General features: G+C 46.4%; 1 protein-coding gene across 2 annotated transcripts in view; it reads left to right on the top strand.

Moving 5' to 3' along the window:
* Positions 1-5,106: 5,106 nt before the first annotated feature.
* Positions 5,107-16,254, top strand: part of rab26 (RAB26, member RAS oncogene family) — a 240,482-nt gene continuing 229,334 nt past the window's right edge. The window contains exons 1-2 of one of the 2 annotated variants that reach the window (XM_078418123.1): positions 5,107-5,620; positions 10,309-10,419. In XM_078418123.1, coding sequence (XP_078274249.1) covers positions 5,432-5,620; positions 10,309-10,419 — 300 coding nt within the window. In that variant the 5' untranslated portion in view covers positions 5,107-5,431. The remainder of the gene's footprint in view (positions 5,621-10,308; positions 10,420-16,254) is intronic. The other variant, XM_078418124.1, reaches the window with a different exon arrangement.

Here is a 16,254-nt window from a genome sequence, read left to right on the forward strand (position 1 = left end):
CAATGCCTCCATGTAAGAGACACAATGAATGGGTTTCATCTCTATCATAGTGATGCTGGAACTTTGTGTAGAATACAAAGTGTTGGAGGAACTCAGTGGGTCAGGCAACATCCCCAGAGGAGGCAACATTTTGGGGCGGGACCCTTCTTCAGACATATTTGATACGTGCTTCTGACATTTTAACATTGCTCTTTTACCCTGTTTAAAAGAATGCTTCTGGCTTGAATAGCATACTTAAAGGCGACAAGTGAAGAATGAAGTAATTATCCAATATTACCAATATATGATTTCCTGGGTTTATAAACTTACAACGGTAATGCAAGACGCAAGTTGAAATAGCAGTCATGAAATAAATGTGTTATTTTGCAAATACCAGCACATGATTCATCATTCAGTTGATGTTCCAACATTAAGGAATTTTTTTTTTCATGTGCATTGATTTATATGTGTATTTATAGGAAATATTTATTCATAAAACATCCTATTTTATAAAATATTGAAAGCAGAGTCCTGAAATTGCTTTGTCAAAGATTAAATTTTATTCATAAAAACCCCAAAATTATACGACTCAGGCTGTGAAAGTTAAATGGCAGATATCAGTCTTGCTGCAGTGAAATTGATTTTTTTCTTTTCAGAGGGCTGTACGCACTACAGATGGATGGAAGGAAAGATATTGAGTGCTGGAGTAACTCAGCGGGTCAGGCAGCATCGCTGGAGAACATGGATAGTCAACGTTTCGGGTGGGGTCCCTTCTCCAGACCGAGGAAGGGTTCCAACCTGAAACAACACCTATCCATGTTCTCCAGGGATGCTGCCTGACCCACTGTGTTACTCCAGCACTCTGTGTCCTTTGTCTTTTTGTTCATCGGCATCTGCAGTTCCTTGCTTCTACAGGTAGAGGGATGTCAGTTCACCCATTGTGTCTGCGTCCTTCGAAAAAGTGTTACCCAACACAATCTCACATTCTAATTCTCAGTCCGCAGGGAGAATATCAGTCCATAACTGGGTTGTAGAATATTACAGTTCTTTTAAAGGTGAGGGTGATTTCTGTCTTTCTTCATCCAGACCTCTACCACGTGTTGAAGGGTCAAAATAAAACTCCCCTTTAATCCTTCCAGCAATCATCTTTAACCTGTGCCTTGATACTGATATCTCTGTTCATGGTAATAAGCCCTGCCTATCAGTTCTTCCTTGATCATTTATGATTTTATACTTCTCCTTCCTCCTGTTCATGCTGGCAACCCATTACGGAGCAAAGGGTTAGCTGTCAGGAAAATAAACACAATCTAAAGTCAGTTCTGGAACCCTAACATCATAGAGTCATACAGTCTGGAAACACTTGGCCCACCTTGGCCCACCTTGCCCACACCGACCAACATTTCCCATCTACACTAGCCCCACCAGCCTGCGTTTAGCCCATATCTCTCTAAACCTGTCCCATCTACGTACCTGTCCAATTGTTTCTTAAACGTTACAATACTACCTGCCTCAACTACTTCCACCAGCTGCCTGATGGTGGTGGGTGAAAAAGTTACCCATCAGGTTCCTGTTAAATCTTTCCCCCCCTCACCTTCAACCTACAGTATGTCCTTTGGTTCTTGATTCCCCTACTCTGTGCGTCTACCCGATCTATTCCCCTCATGATTTTGTACACCCTATAAGATCACTCCTCATCCTCCCACGCTCCAAGTCCTAGCCTGCTTAAGCTCTCCCTTTTGCTCAAGCCCTCGAGTCCTGGCAACATCCTCGTAAATCTTCTCTGCACCCTTACCAAATAGACAACATCCCGATTGTCGTTAGCTACCTATTTCAGGTCATTGCTGGCCCATTACCACTTCACTTGCCACCTTGCCCTCATGCTGGATTATCACCTCCATTCCATGCCCCTTCTACACTTCCACACAATGTTTCTTGTCTACTTAGGCACTGTGGCCTGGAACACCTTCTAAGCTCTTCTAAGTAAATAAGATTATGAGAGGCACAGATAGGGTAGACAGTCAGAACCTTTTTTCCCCCAAGGTAGAAATGTCGAGGACGAGAGAACAGAGCTTTAGGTGAGAGGGGTAAAGTTTAAAGGGGCAAGTTCTTTTGCATATAGAGTGGTGCATGCTTGGAACACACCACCAGGTGTGGTGATAATTGAGAAGCTTTTCGATAGGCACATGGATATGCAGGGAAGAGAGGGACATGGATCACATGCAGGCAAAGGAGATTACTTTAACTTGAACCTGACATTGTGTTTGGCACGGACATGGTGGGCTGAAGGTCCTGTTCCTTTGCTATACTGTTGCATGTTCCTCCATCTCACCTTCTGCAGAGGTTTCTGTGAAGCCATCTACTCTGGCCAAGTACAAGACACAGATTGGTGGAGGAACTCAGCGGGCCAGGGTGGGAAATGGACAGACGACGTCTCAGATCGGGATCCTTCTTCAGACCGAAGAATGCACAGGAATGTGATGGATCATTGCAGAGAAGTCGGCCAGGGCGGGATGGACAACTTCCTTGCTCAGCTCTGAAGAGTGATGGGGCATCTTAGTACTGTACCTCAGACACTGCATAATGTTAAATATTTTCACACATAAGGAAATGGTCAGAGAGAGCAGTGCTTAGAAGCACTGGATTATCCTACTTCTGGCCCCAGTCCAGTCCAGGCCTACTTCAGAACCATTGTACACAGCGAGACTGAGGGGTTTTAACCTGATAATCTCGATGAGGCTAAAGGGTAATATGAGATGAGATGAGGAAAAACTTTTTCAGTCAGAGAGTTGTGAATCTGTGGAATTCTCTGCCTCAGAAGGCAGTGGAGGCCAATTCTCTGAATGCATTCAGGAGAGAGCTGGATAGAGCTCTTAAGGATAGCGGAGTCAGGGGGTATGGGGAGAAGGCAGGAACGGGGTACTGATTGAGAATGATCAGCCATGATCACATTGAATGGCGGTGCTGGCTCGAAGGGCCAAATGGCCTCCTCCTGCACCTATTGTCTATTGTACGTTCATTGAAAGCACAGCTGTGTCTTTAGACCATGATCAAATAGATAGATAGATAGATAGAAATATATTGCATAGTTTGAATTGTTTAAATTCAATTGGTGTCAATCGAGCCATCTCATAAAACTGAAAGCCTTCTGGTACACTCCTCATGTCAATGAGAGTTGCTTGGTGTAGAAACTAAACTGCACTCCAGAGAGTGTTTGGATTCAGATAGGCAGAGAAAAACTATTGTATGCAATATGTAGAAAAACTACTGTATGTAATAAGGTAAACACTGGTGTAAACCAGCATCTGCAGTTCCTTCTTTACTCATACTGCGTGTAATATATATTTTAGACTTTAGAGATACACCATATAAACAGGCCCTTCAGCCCATCATGTCTATCAATCAGTGATCACCCCATACACTAGCAACATCCTACACAATAGGGGCAATTTACAATTTTACAGAAACCAATTAACGTACAAACCTGCACGTCTTTGGAGTGTGAGAGAAAACCGTGCTGCTGGTTCTCCATACAATTGGGTTCTTTGCTGGACAGGGAGAGTATGAGAATAATGTTAAGTGACTTTTCAATACAACCAGAACGTTATTTTGGATCTGCAAAAAAAATAATAATCAGAGCTTGAAGGTCACAGATTCGCAGTAAAATCATCGCAGGGACTGTTGAGCTCTGATGCATTAAACAGAACGCTGGTTCCCGAAGCAGAAGGTTGTGGGTTCAAGGCCCAATTCAGCACATCAGAGGGTTGGTAGAATCAGAATCAGAATTACTTTTATTGTCATCCAAAAAATCAAGTCTTTTGGACGAGATTTCGTCACCCACAGTCCATGTTACTGCACAAGTTTAGTTTAGTTTAGTTTATTGTCACGTTTACTGAGGTATAGTGAAAAGTTTTTTTTAACGTGCTATCCAGTCAGCAGAAAGGTGAAACATTATATGGTCTGAAGAAGGATCCTGACCCAATACGTCAGGGTACCCAATGCAGTCAGAGAGTTGTGAATCTGTGGAATTCTCTGCCTCAGAAGGCAGTGGAGGCCAATTCTCTGAATGCATTCAAGAGAGAGCTAGATAGAGCTCTTAAGGATAGCGGAGTCAGGGGGTATGGGGAGAAGGCAGGAACGGGGTACTGATTGAGAATGATCAGCCATGATCACATTGAATGGCGGTGCTGGCTCGAAGGGCCGAATGGCCTCCTCCTGCACCTATTGTCTATTGTCACACATCCTTTTTCTCCAGAGGTGCTGCCTGACCCATTGAGTTACTCCAGCACTTTGCATCTATCTTCGGTACATACCAGCCTCTGCAGTTCCTTTCTACACATGATTAAACTCGAGCTGTCCACACCGTACAGATACATAATAAGGGGAATAATGTTTAATGCATGATCATTCCAGTAAAGTCCGATTAAAGATAGTTCAAGAATCTCCAATTAGATAGATAATACTTCAGGGCTGCTCTCTAGTTGTTGGAAACATTGATTGAATACTTTATTGTCACATGTGAAAAGTCACAGTAAAACTCGTTGCATGCAAATAGTCGCCCTTAAAGGGCACTCATCCCCCCCCCCCCCCCCCCCCCCCGTGTGCCATGTCCCCCTTTGTTGTTCCCCCTCATGCCTCCCTCACAGTGGTCTCCCCACGCCGGGGTCCTCCATAGTCCATTGTTAGCCAAGCATGGTTCAGTTGCCCCTGATAACAGCCCGGATGATAACTGTTCCTGAATCTGGAGGTGTGAGTCTTCACACTTCTGTACCTCTTGCCTGATGGGACAGGGGGGTGGAAGAGGGAGTGGCCGGGGGTGAGGCTGGTCCTTGATTATGCTGGTGGCCTTGCCGAGGCAGCGTGAAGCGTAGATGGAGCCAGTGGAAGGGAAGGGGGTTGGTTTGTGCGATGGCCTGGGCAAGGAAGAACACTGTGTGTGTTGGTGCAAGTGTTTCTCTGATGGAGAGGGACCCAGCTGTCGAAGGGTTAAACACCAAAGGTGTGTGGTGTTTACTGTTAATTTCACGACGTCCCGCCCACCTTCCTGGGTCCCATTGGACAAGAAGCAGGCGCTGGGGTTGACAGGGGCTTGACTGATTTGCTCGCCGCCCTGCCTGTTAGGGCAGGTGGGAGTGGCTGTGTGTGTGTGTTGGTGAGAAGGCATCTCGTGTAGGAAGCAGGGATCCGGGCTGGTGGACAAGTAGCAGTGGAGAGAGAGAGAGAGAGATGTAGATGTAGATGTAGATAGAGATGTAGATGTAGATGTATGTGTGCTCTGCGCGTCCCCCGGCTTTGACAACAGGCATGACCCATCCAGCCAGGTGAACAGCGAGCTTGGTGGTCGACCCAGCTCGGGGGGTGGTGGGGAAAAAACAAAAACAAAAACAAAAACTCGCAAACAGTGCATCCGACTCAACTCCTTCTTAGTTGAGAGGCTGCAGAGCAGAAATCCGTCATGTCGAGGAAAAAGACACCCAGGAGCAAAAGTAGCACCCCCCCGAGCACCACCTCGCCAGCAGGGAGAAGCAAAGGACAGAAGTCGGCGAAGAGCAACTCCGAGCCCCAGGGTCCGATCAACGGGGTGTCTCTTCCAAACAGACCTTCTCTGAGTAACAGCAGCGAGTTCTACGACATCGCATTTAAGGTTAGTTCCCATTGCCTGGGAGGGAGGGAGGGAGGGAGGCTGGCAGACAGACCTGTGGTCGAGTTGTGTGCATGTGTGCATCAAAGGGTTGTGCATGTGTTTGCATGATTGATAAAAAGTCCTTATTGATAAAAGTCACTTGGAAAATCAAATGAAAAGCTGACAGAAACTGGGCTCGGGCGAATAAATAGCCTCTCGCGTGACCGAAATTTATTTATTTATTGTTTATTTTAACGAGTTGTTGTTTTGACATGGAATGTACAACAAAGACAGGCCATTTAAGTTAACTCTTTGTGCTCTACGCATTATCTGATGCCTTGCCCAGATCACCCAAAATTTATTTCTAATCAAAGCACTTGCACCCACTGACGTGTCTGTCTTCTAGCTGAAGTAGGATTGTATCGGGTCTATTTGTCCGTGTTCTCTTGGCAGTCCAGGAGAGGGGCCATTCAACCCGTTCTACTTGTGCTATCTCAACGAAATACAGCCCCAGTCACTGTCTATTCTTTCTATGCAGTCTTGTAAATATTTTGCATCGAATATCCAAGTCGTTTGAAGGACTCTTTAAAAAAATAAAAAATAAAAGTTCCTCTTTCCCGTTACAAGAAGGGTGTGGAGATTTTGGAAAGGATGCCGAGGAGATTTCTCAGGATGATGACTGGATAGGGGGATATTGGCTAGGGGGAGGGGGGGTTGGATTGTTTTCTCTGGAACATTGGAGATTAGGGAGGGGAGAGACATTTCTGGTATGTAAAATTACGAGAGGCATAGATAGGGTAGACAGCCAGAGCCTTTTTTTCCCCCCAGGATGGAAATATCAAATACTGGAAGGCATAGTTTTAAGATGAGAGGGGCAAAGTTTAAAGGAGAGGGTGGTGGGTGCCTGGAATGTGCTGCTGGGGGTGGTGGTAGAGGAGGATATGATAGTGGGATTTAGGAGACTTCTGGATAGGTGCATGGATATGGAGGGATATGGATTATGTGCAGGCAGATAAGTGTCTGTCATGGCATTCTGACTAGCACCGACATCATGGGCTGAAGGGCCTGTTCCTGTGCTCATTCGGATGTTACATAATTACACTGTAACATGCCAATGTGCCAATCTTTCCTCGGGCATAACTAGTATAGTTATTGACTGCTGGATTATGAAGCAAATCAATGAGGTTTTGCAATGGCTAGTGGACAAGATACCAGACTCTGCTGTATAGCGTGTCAGGATGAAGGGCCCTTGAGAATTCATCTATTATTTGCTGGTTGGATTGCCGTCTTTGCTAAGTATTGCAAATCTGGAAGGAAAACACATTTCATTCAATAACAGACCAGAGGAGATTAATGTCTTCTTCTCAATGGGGAGCTGTGTTAACTCTTACCCACCACTTGAAACCTCCCAGTCAAGGTGTAGCAAGTAGGTCAGGACTCTGTAGAGAGGGGAAAGCTTTCACTTAATCCTTTTTTGGAAAAAAAAGTTGATCTGCAGAATGATCCCTCTTTCTGTGTGTGTGGGAGGGGAAAAAATGAATTTGTTTTTGCCTGGAGTCCATAAGCCACTACGCTTCTTTAATTTTGGTTTAGGATACAGGGTTGAAACAGGCCCTTCGGCCCACCGTGTCCACGTCGACTATCGATCACCCGTTAACACTGGGTGATCACCCATTAACACTATGACATCCCACTTTCTCGTCCATTCCCTACACAGGGGGGATTTGAGGTGAAAAGTGAATTTAGGAGGGTTTTTTCTAAAGAGGTACTGCATGGAGATAAGCCCTTCAGCCCAACGTGTCCATCGATCGCCTGTTCACACAGTTATCCCACTTTCTCATCCACTCTCTACACACTCGGGGAAATTTACAGAAGCCGGTTAACCTACAATCCCGCATGTCATTGGGATGTGAGAGGAAGCTGGAAGAAACTCATGGGGTCGGGGGAGAATGTGCAAACTCCACATAGACAGCACCCGAGGTCAGGATCGCACCTGGGTCTCTGGCACTGCAAGGCAGCAGCTCTACCAGTGCGCCTCTCTGCTGCTCTAAATTTCAGGCCCCACAATTTTTAATATTTAGGATCCTTTGTACATTAGAGCAGGAATAATCTTGATCATACAGTATTTGTTTGAAGAGCAGAATTGAAGCTGGGGGAGTCTTCACAAGGGAGTTACCCTTCTGAGATAAGGCAGGAAGCAGACCGTGACCCTTCAAGGAAGACTGGGCATTTACACTGTTTACTTTAGTTTGGAGATACAGAGTAGAACAGACCGAGCCCGCGCTGACCAGTGATCATCCCGTACACTAGTACTATCCTACACACTAAGGACAATTTACAGAAGCCAGTGAACCTACCAACCTGCATGTCTTCGGAGTGTGGGAGGAAACCAAAGCACCCGGAGAAAACCCACACGATCACAGAGAGAACGTACAAACTCCGTACAGACTGCGTCCGTAGTCGGGATCGAACCTGGGCCTCTGGTGCTGTAAGGCAGCAACTATACTGCTGCGTAACTGTGCTGCCCCTTGTTCAATCGGATCTTGTTCAGTCTCTCACTGATCTGTGGTGCTGTCACCAACTGAGATAAGAAGCAAGTTGCTCCATTTTCTGCTTACTCATGCTTACATTTATTGCTTGTGGTCAAACCGTAGCAGTTTAGTAATGAACTATTTTTTGTTCTTGTTTATTCAACCATGGTGCTGGAACTCTCTTATTCCCCTTATGCGCTGTGATATCAATATTAATTGATTGAAGGATATAGCATGGGAACGGGCTTTTTGGCCCTCCTAGCCGATGCTGATCATTGATCACCCTTTAGACTTTAGAGATACAGTGCGGAAACAGGCCCTTCTGCCCACCTGGTCCGCCCGACCAGCGATTACCTTGTTTCTAGCACCATCCTACACACTGGGGGCAATTTAAAATTTCACCAAAGTCAATTAACCTACAAACCTGCATGTCTTTGGATTGTGGGAGGAAATCGGAGCACCCGGAGAAAACCCACGCGGTCACAGGGAGAACGACCAAACTCTGTACAGACAGCACCTGTAGTCAGGATTGAAGGCAGGTCTCTGGTCCTGTGAGGCAGCAGCTCGACCACTGCACCACTGTGCCACCCATTCATAGACTAGTTTTAATTTTAGAGATGCAGCCTAGAAACAAGGAGGCACTGTCCCTAGCCAACAATTGGTCTATCGGGGAACAACCCTGCCTGAGGTCATCTGCTGCCGGCCCCGATTTGTCCGAGTCTTTTCTCGCTTCCAAATCTCCACCCCTCCATCCACCCCCCTCCCCCCCCCCGCAATCAATTGAAGAAGTGTCCCGACCTGAAATGTCACCTATCCATGTTCTCCAGAGATGCGGCCTGACCTGCTGAGTTACTCCAGCACTTTGTGTCTATCTATGGATAGGTGACGTTTTGGGTCTTTCTGACGAAGCGTATTGACTCGAGATGTCACGTACTAGACACAAAATGCTGGAGTAACTCAGCGGGTCAGGCAGTATCTCTGGAGAAAAAAGACAGGTGACGTTTTGGGACGGAATCCTTCATCAGACCCAGTGATGCTGCCTGACCCGTTGAATTACTGGGGTACTTTGAGCCTTAGATGAAGTCCGATTTAAAAACAGGTTAGAGGAGAGCACAAACTCTGTGATCTACATTCTAAGTCATATGAGGATGTGACATCTCGCTGGTATTTTATGCTCTGTATTTTGCTTAATGTAACCTTAAACTAATATATATGAACTGTTCTTGCTATTCTTGCTATTGAGGGCGTGCAGCGTAGGTTTACTCGGTTAATTCCCGGAAGGGTGGGACTGTCATATGTTGAAAGACTGGAGCGGCTAGGCTTGTATACACTGGAATTTAGAAGGATGAGAGGGTATCTTATCGAAACGTATAAGATTATTAAGGGGTTGGACACGTTAGAGGCAGGAAACATGTTCCCAATGTTGGGGGAGTCCAGAACAAAGAGCCACAGTTTAAGAATAAGGGGTAGGCCATTTAGAACTGAAATGAGGAGAAACTTTTTCAGTCAGAGAGTTGTAAATCTGTGGAATTCACTGCCTCAGAAGGCAGTGGAGGCCAAGTCTCTGAATGCATTCAAGAGAGAACTAGATAGAGCTCTTAAGGATAGCGGAGTCAGGGGGTATGGGGAGAAGGCAGGAACAGGGTGCTGATTGAGAATGATCAGCCATGATCACATTGAATGGTGGTGCTGGCTCGAAGGGCCAAATGGCCTCCTCCTGCACCTATTGTCTATTGTGTATAACTGGTTCAGCTGTTACTGTTTTAGATTTAGAGATATAGCAATGAAACGGCCCCTTCGGCCCACCGAGTCCGCACCGACCCACGATCACCCATGCACTCGGACTGTCCTGCACACTAGGGACAATTTACAATGGCTACCAAAGCCAAGTAACCTACAAACCTGTACGTCTTTGGAGTGTTGGGGGAGACCGAAGCACCCAGAGAAAACCCACGCGGTCACGGGGAGATGCACAAACTGCGTCCAGTCAGGATCGAAGCCGGGCCTCGGGCACTGTAAGGTAGCAACTCTACCGCTGCGCCACTGTGTCACCCCTACTGATGAGAGAACTTCAGGCTGAGGATTCCAGGATGGGTGCAGCTTCTAGTTCATTGTGGGGGGAATTGTTAGCGACTGTTTGTGTGCCTGCTGGTGTAATCACGACTTGTTTCATTTCAGGTAATGTTAGTTGGAGACTCTGGAGTGGGCAAAACCTGCTTGCTGGTGCGCTTTAAGGATGGAGCTTTCTTGGCAGGAAGCTTTATTTCCACAGTGGGAATTGACTTCAGGGTGAGGCTGTCTTTCATTTTATATTTCCTTCTGTTTAAATGTGCTGCTGGACTGTGAGATGTATCTCAGAGCATGGGAGGGGAGGGGGTAACATGTCCACCTGTCCCCGTGCCTGCATTTGAGAGTCCTACTGACTGCGTGCATCTGTTGCTATTTACATTTATATTCATATTATTATTGCTTGTTATTTACTGGGTTCTCTTCATGCCAGTGGTCGTCGAACCTCTCTTGCCACTGAGTGATTTTTACGTACATGAGCAGATGAGCGTTTGACGGCACTGGGCCTGTACTCGCGGGAGTTTGGAAGGGTGAGGGGGAGGACCTCATTGAAACTTAACCGACTAGTGAAAGGCCTGGATCGAGTGGATGTGACGAGATTGTTTCCACCAGTGGGCGTGTCTAGGACCAGAGGGCACAGCCTCTGAATAAAAGGACGCACTTACAGAAAGGAGATGAGGAGGAATTACTTTGGTCAGGGGGTGGTAAATCTGTGGAATTCACGGCTGAGTAGGCCAAGTCATTGAGTATTTTTAAGGTGAAGATTGACAGATTCTTTGTTAATGTGGGTGTCGGGGGTTATGGGGAGAAGGCAGGGGAATGGAGTTGAGAGGGAAAGATAGATCAGCCATAATTGAATGGCGGAGCAAACTCGATGGGCCGGATGGCCTAATTCTGTTCCAGTAATATGAAATTGTGGCGGCTCCCAAGGGTCGGGCCATACTACTACCGACCCCTCGGCACGGGAATGGACCAGTCCAGGGGGGCGGTCCGGTACCATGTATATAAGGACAAGGTTTTGGGCGCGAAGCGATTCCGGCAGACTCGACCCGTCTGATAACCGAGGAATAATCAAACTGAACGTCCCGAAATACCCGGCTTCTCGCCTTTATTTCTGGCCTCTTCCGACGCGCCAAAAAATTAACAATACAGTAAATCCTCGCTTTAGCAGAACGCTTTATAATGATTTCAGTTATCGTGGACTGTCTCTTTAAGAACGCAGGCCGCTAATCACACAGTGGAGGGCATTGCCTTGGACGAGCCATTGCCATTGACGAGCCGTTGACAAGGCATTGCCATTGATGAGGCATCACTTGGATCCACACTTGACTCTATCAAACAATGTGACAAACAGCCTTTAGTATTTTTAACTTGCAAAGACAAAAATAAATTTTCAGCTGTTAAGAAGAACTTTGTATTTGAAAGCGAGTCGTCGTTTCACGGAGTGACTGCTAGGTGGTCGGAGCAAATCCCTTACCTGGTTTCTCGGACAATCGCCGATAACAGACACCATTTTCCGTTATGATCTGTTATAATGAGGAGTCACTGTGTATAAGTGCGTCTTCCCGTAGCTCGTATCGTGTTTGTAAAACTGAGAGGTAGCTGCTGAAGTCTAACACACCCATTAGCCATTGCTGGAGGATGCTGAGCTTGTATCTGAGATGGGCTTTGGTTCAATTCTTAGCTGTGCCAAGATTAGCTTATTGTTTAGTTTAGTGTAGAGTTGCAGCATTGAAACAGGCCCTTCGGCCCACCGAGTCTGCGCTGACTAGTGCTCCACGCCCACTAACACTATCCAACACACACTAGGGACAATTTACAATTTTACCGAAGCCAATTAACCAGGAATGTGGGGGGGAATCCAGAACACCTGGGGAAAACTCACGCCGTTACAGGGAGATGCATAAACTCCGTACAGATAGCACCTGTAGTCAGGATCGAACCCGGGTCTCTGGCACTGTAAGGCAGCAACTCTACCACTGTGCTGCCTAGGTTTAGTTTAGTGGTACAGCGTGATAATAGGCCCTTTGGCCCACAGAGTCCATGCCAACCATCATTCACCCATTCACAATAGTTTTACGTTCTTTCTCATCCATTCCCTACGCACTCAAGGCAATTTACTGGGGTCTTTGGGATAAACTGGAGCACCTGGAGGAAACCCACTCAGTAGATTGGTTGTCAGTGGAGGTGTGTACATTAGTCGGGCCATCAATCCTCCTTTTAAAGCCCCACCCTGGGTAGTTTGATATCAAAAGGAATAGGCAACGTCTCGGTAACATTCCTTCTGGCCGAGTCTATGGTGGGGGAACTTCAAAATCCCAGTTATTTCCATTAAGCCACATACAACCCGTGATGCGAAAGATCTGAAATTAAGCATGACCTCTGCAAAGTAAAGATAGATTGCTCTGTACTGACTCTCACTTGCTGCTTTGTTTAAGTCACTTTTCCCATTAGCTGCCCCTGGCATATAGTTGAGGCTGGATTTACGTTGGGTTAGTTTAGAACCCACTTGGGGAGCTTACAACCCCATGATCGGAACAAAATTACACTTTTCTGCCTGGTATATAAGTCACACCAGCCTCCCCCTCCTACATTGACTCCATCAACACAGCACTGCCTCTGAAAAGCAGCCAATGCATTCCAGGACCAGTTCCCCCCTCGGTCATTCCCCCCTCTCCCCTCTCCTATCGGGCAGAAGATACAAAAGTTTGAAAGCACATACCGCCAGATTCAGGAACAGCGCCTTCTCTGCTGCTATCAGACTACTGAATGGTCCTCACATAAACTAAGGGTGTAGTCCCCATCTCCCAACCTAACTCATTGCAGTCTTACACTTTTTTTCTCTTCACTTCCGCTATAACTAATTCTATAACACTGTAATCTGCACTCCAGTAATTTTCTCCTTGCACTATCTGTGGAGCTTGTGAAATACCCTGATTGCACTCGTGTATAGTACGATTTGAGACACTCTCAGTTTAGATAATGTGAGTTACATTGACATTTACTCAGTGCTGGAGTAATTCAGGGGGTCAGGCTGCATCTCTGGAGAACATAGATAGGTAATGTTTTGGGTGGGGACATTTCTTCAGACTGATCCTGACCCGAAACATCAACCAGAAGGAACCTGACCCAATACGTTGCCTATCCGTGTTCTTCAGACATGCTGCCTGATCCACTGAGTTACTCCAGCACTTTGTGTCCTACCTGCAGTTCCTTGTTTTACCATCCGAATGAACATTGGATTCTCCAGTTTTAGGTAACCAACCAATAATACCCCACCCTTTCCTCTCTCCCCCCTGCCCTTGCCTATGTTTCACCTGGATGCATAACCAGAGCTAGATAGAGCTCTTAAGGATAGCAGAGTCAGGGGGTATGGGGAGAAGGCAGGAACGGGGTCCTGATTGAGAATGATCAGCCATGATCACATTGAATGGTGGTGCTGGCTCGAAGGGCCGAATGGCCTACTCCTGCACCTATTGTCTATTGTCATTTCTTACTCCTGCCCTCTTCCCTTCCCCATCCCCTTCCACCTTTCCTAGCTCCACATTTCTTCCTCTTCTATACTTAACAAAGCCTTCTGTCTTCTTACCACCTCTGACCATTGTCTGCCTAGCTGCCAATCAAAGCCCCATTGCCTGCATCCACCTATCGCTTTAAATGAAAGACACACAGTGCTGGAGTAACTCAGCGGGTTAAGCAGCATCTCTGGTGAGCATGTAAGGTGACGTTTTGATTTGGGACCCAACTTTAGACTTCAACCTATCACTTGCCAGGCTTTGTCCTGCCACTACCTCTCTTCCAGCCCCCCACCCCCAATGTCTGAAGAAGGGTCCCAACCCGAAACATCACCTATCCATGTTCTCCAGAGATGCTGCCTGACCCAGCTGGGTTACTCCAGCACCATGTCTTTCTTTGTTTTGCACATGATGGTCACCCTTGATGATTGAATTATTAATAAAGGTAGCCCTTCAGCTTTTCATTTTTCATCACTAGCTGCTCATTGGCTGTGTAGGAAGAAAGCTTAGCCATGTTAACCAAAGGTATGTCATTCCTGCTAAGGTCTGCTTGAAGCCATTACAGGTCGTCTCCTCAAAGGTGCAGCACAGTGGTGCAGCGGTAGAGTTGCTGCGTCCAGGCACTAAAGACCCGGGTTCGATCCTGAACACGGGCGCTGTCTGTACGGAGTTTGTACGTTCCTCCTTGTGACCATGTGGATTTTCTCTGGTTTCCTCCCATATTCCAAAGTTGTGCATGTTTGTAGGTTAATTGGCTTCTGTAAATTGTCCCTAGTGTGTAAGATAGAACTAGTTTATGGGTTATCGTTGGTCAGGACTTGTTTCCACGCTGTATCTCTAAACTAAACTAATTGGCCTCTGTAAATTGCACCTTGTATGTAGGGAGTTGTTGAGAAAACGGGACAATATAAAACTAGTGTGAATGGGTGATTGATGGTCAGCATGGACTCAGTGGGCTGAATGGCTTATTTCCATGTGCTATCAATCAATCAATCAATCAATCAATCAATCAATCAATCAGGGGCAACTCCAGCATCCAGAAATACAGATGAAACACATCAACTCCCTACACACTAGGGGCAATTTACAGGGGCCAATTAACCTACAAACCCCCATGTTTTTGGAATGTGGGAGGAAACTGGAGCACCCGGAGGAAACCCACGCGATCACAGGGAGAATATGCAAACTCCATACAGACAGCACCATGGTTAGGGTTGAACGCGGGTCTTTGGCACTGTGAGATAGCAACTCAGTGAAGGTATACTTGGTTAACACCCAGAATGGTGTCCTCCTCCACTGTCAGAGTGCGGTCACGCACAAATTGGAGGAAAAGCACCTCGTATTTCGCCTGGGCAACTTACAACTCAGTGGTTTCTCTCTAATTTCAAGTAACCCTTGCAATCCGTCTCTCCCCGTCCCACCCTCAACCTAGTCATCTTGCTAGTTGCGCTGTTCATATCCCTTTATTATCACCTTTTCCACAGCCAACAATGGACCAGTGTGGGCTCCACCTTTCCTTAGTCATCCGTGCCGGCTCCGCTTGTTCTGTACCTTTTCATATCTCTAGTTTGCCTCCAGCCTTCCTCGCAGTCTGAAGAAGGGTCACCACCCGAAACAACACCTATTCCTTTTCTCCAGAGATGCTGCCTGACCCGCTGAGTTACTCCAGCATTTGTGTCTGTCTTTGGTGTAAACCAGCGTCTGCAGTTCCTTCCTACCCACAATGGGCGCGCTGCCTTGTTAGGGAAGGTTAGCTGACGTGGGATTGTAACCACTGGACTTGAGAAGAACAAGATGGGACTCATTTGAAACGCACAAGCTCCTGACACGGCAGTTATGGAAGGGGTGCGTGTGGAGGAGAATCTTGGAAGGAGAATCTAAAACCAAGGGACACGGTTTCTAAATAATATGTCACCCACTTAAGACATGAGTGAGGAGAAACCTTTATACTGAGGGCTTTAAATCTTTGGAGCTCCCTTCTTGAAGGGCAAAAGAAGCAATGTTTGTGAACAATTAAGGTTGAGATGGGTAGATACTTAAAGGCATAAACAAGTTGAAAAGTTACCAGGGGAATCGGGAATATATTAGTTTATTATTGTCGCGTGTGCTGAGATGCAGGGAGAAGATTTGTTTGCGTGCTAGACAATTAAATCATACATACGCGAGTACAATCAAACCATACACACGTACAGCAGGTGATATAATACCAGAGAAAAATACCAGAGTACAGAATATAGCTTTACCGTTATAGATAAAATGCAGATTTATATGTTTTTTTAAGTGCAAGGTCTGCAATAAGGTTGGTTGGAAGATCGGGACGACACTCAAGTTTATGGGAGGACAGTTAGTAGTCAGATAACAGATGGGAAGAAACTGTGCCTGAATCCGGTGCTATGTGGATTCGAGCTTTTGCATCTTCTGCCTGACGGGGGAAGATGGAATGAAAATTGTCTTTGATTATGTGTTGTGAAGTGTAGATGGATGGACGGGTGGAGGCTGGTTTGTGTGATGGTCTGGGCTGCATCCACAAATCTCTGCAATT

This window comes from Rhinoraja longicauda, chromosome 21 (genome assembly GCF_053455715.1).
Source record: "Rhinoraja longicauda isolate Sanriku21f chromosome 21, sRhiLon1.1, whole genome shotgun sequence".
In the NCBI taxonomy this organism is placed as follows: Eukaryota; Metazoa; Chordata; class Chondrichthyes; order Rajiformes; family Arhynchobatidae; genus Rhinoraja; species Rhinoraja longicauda.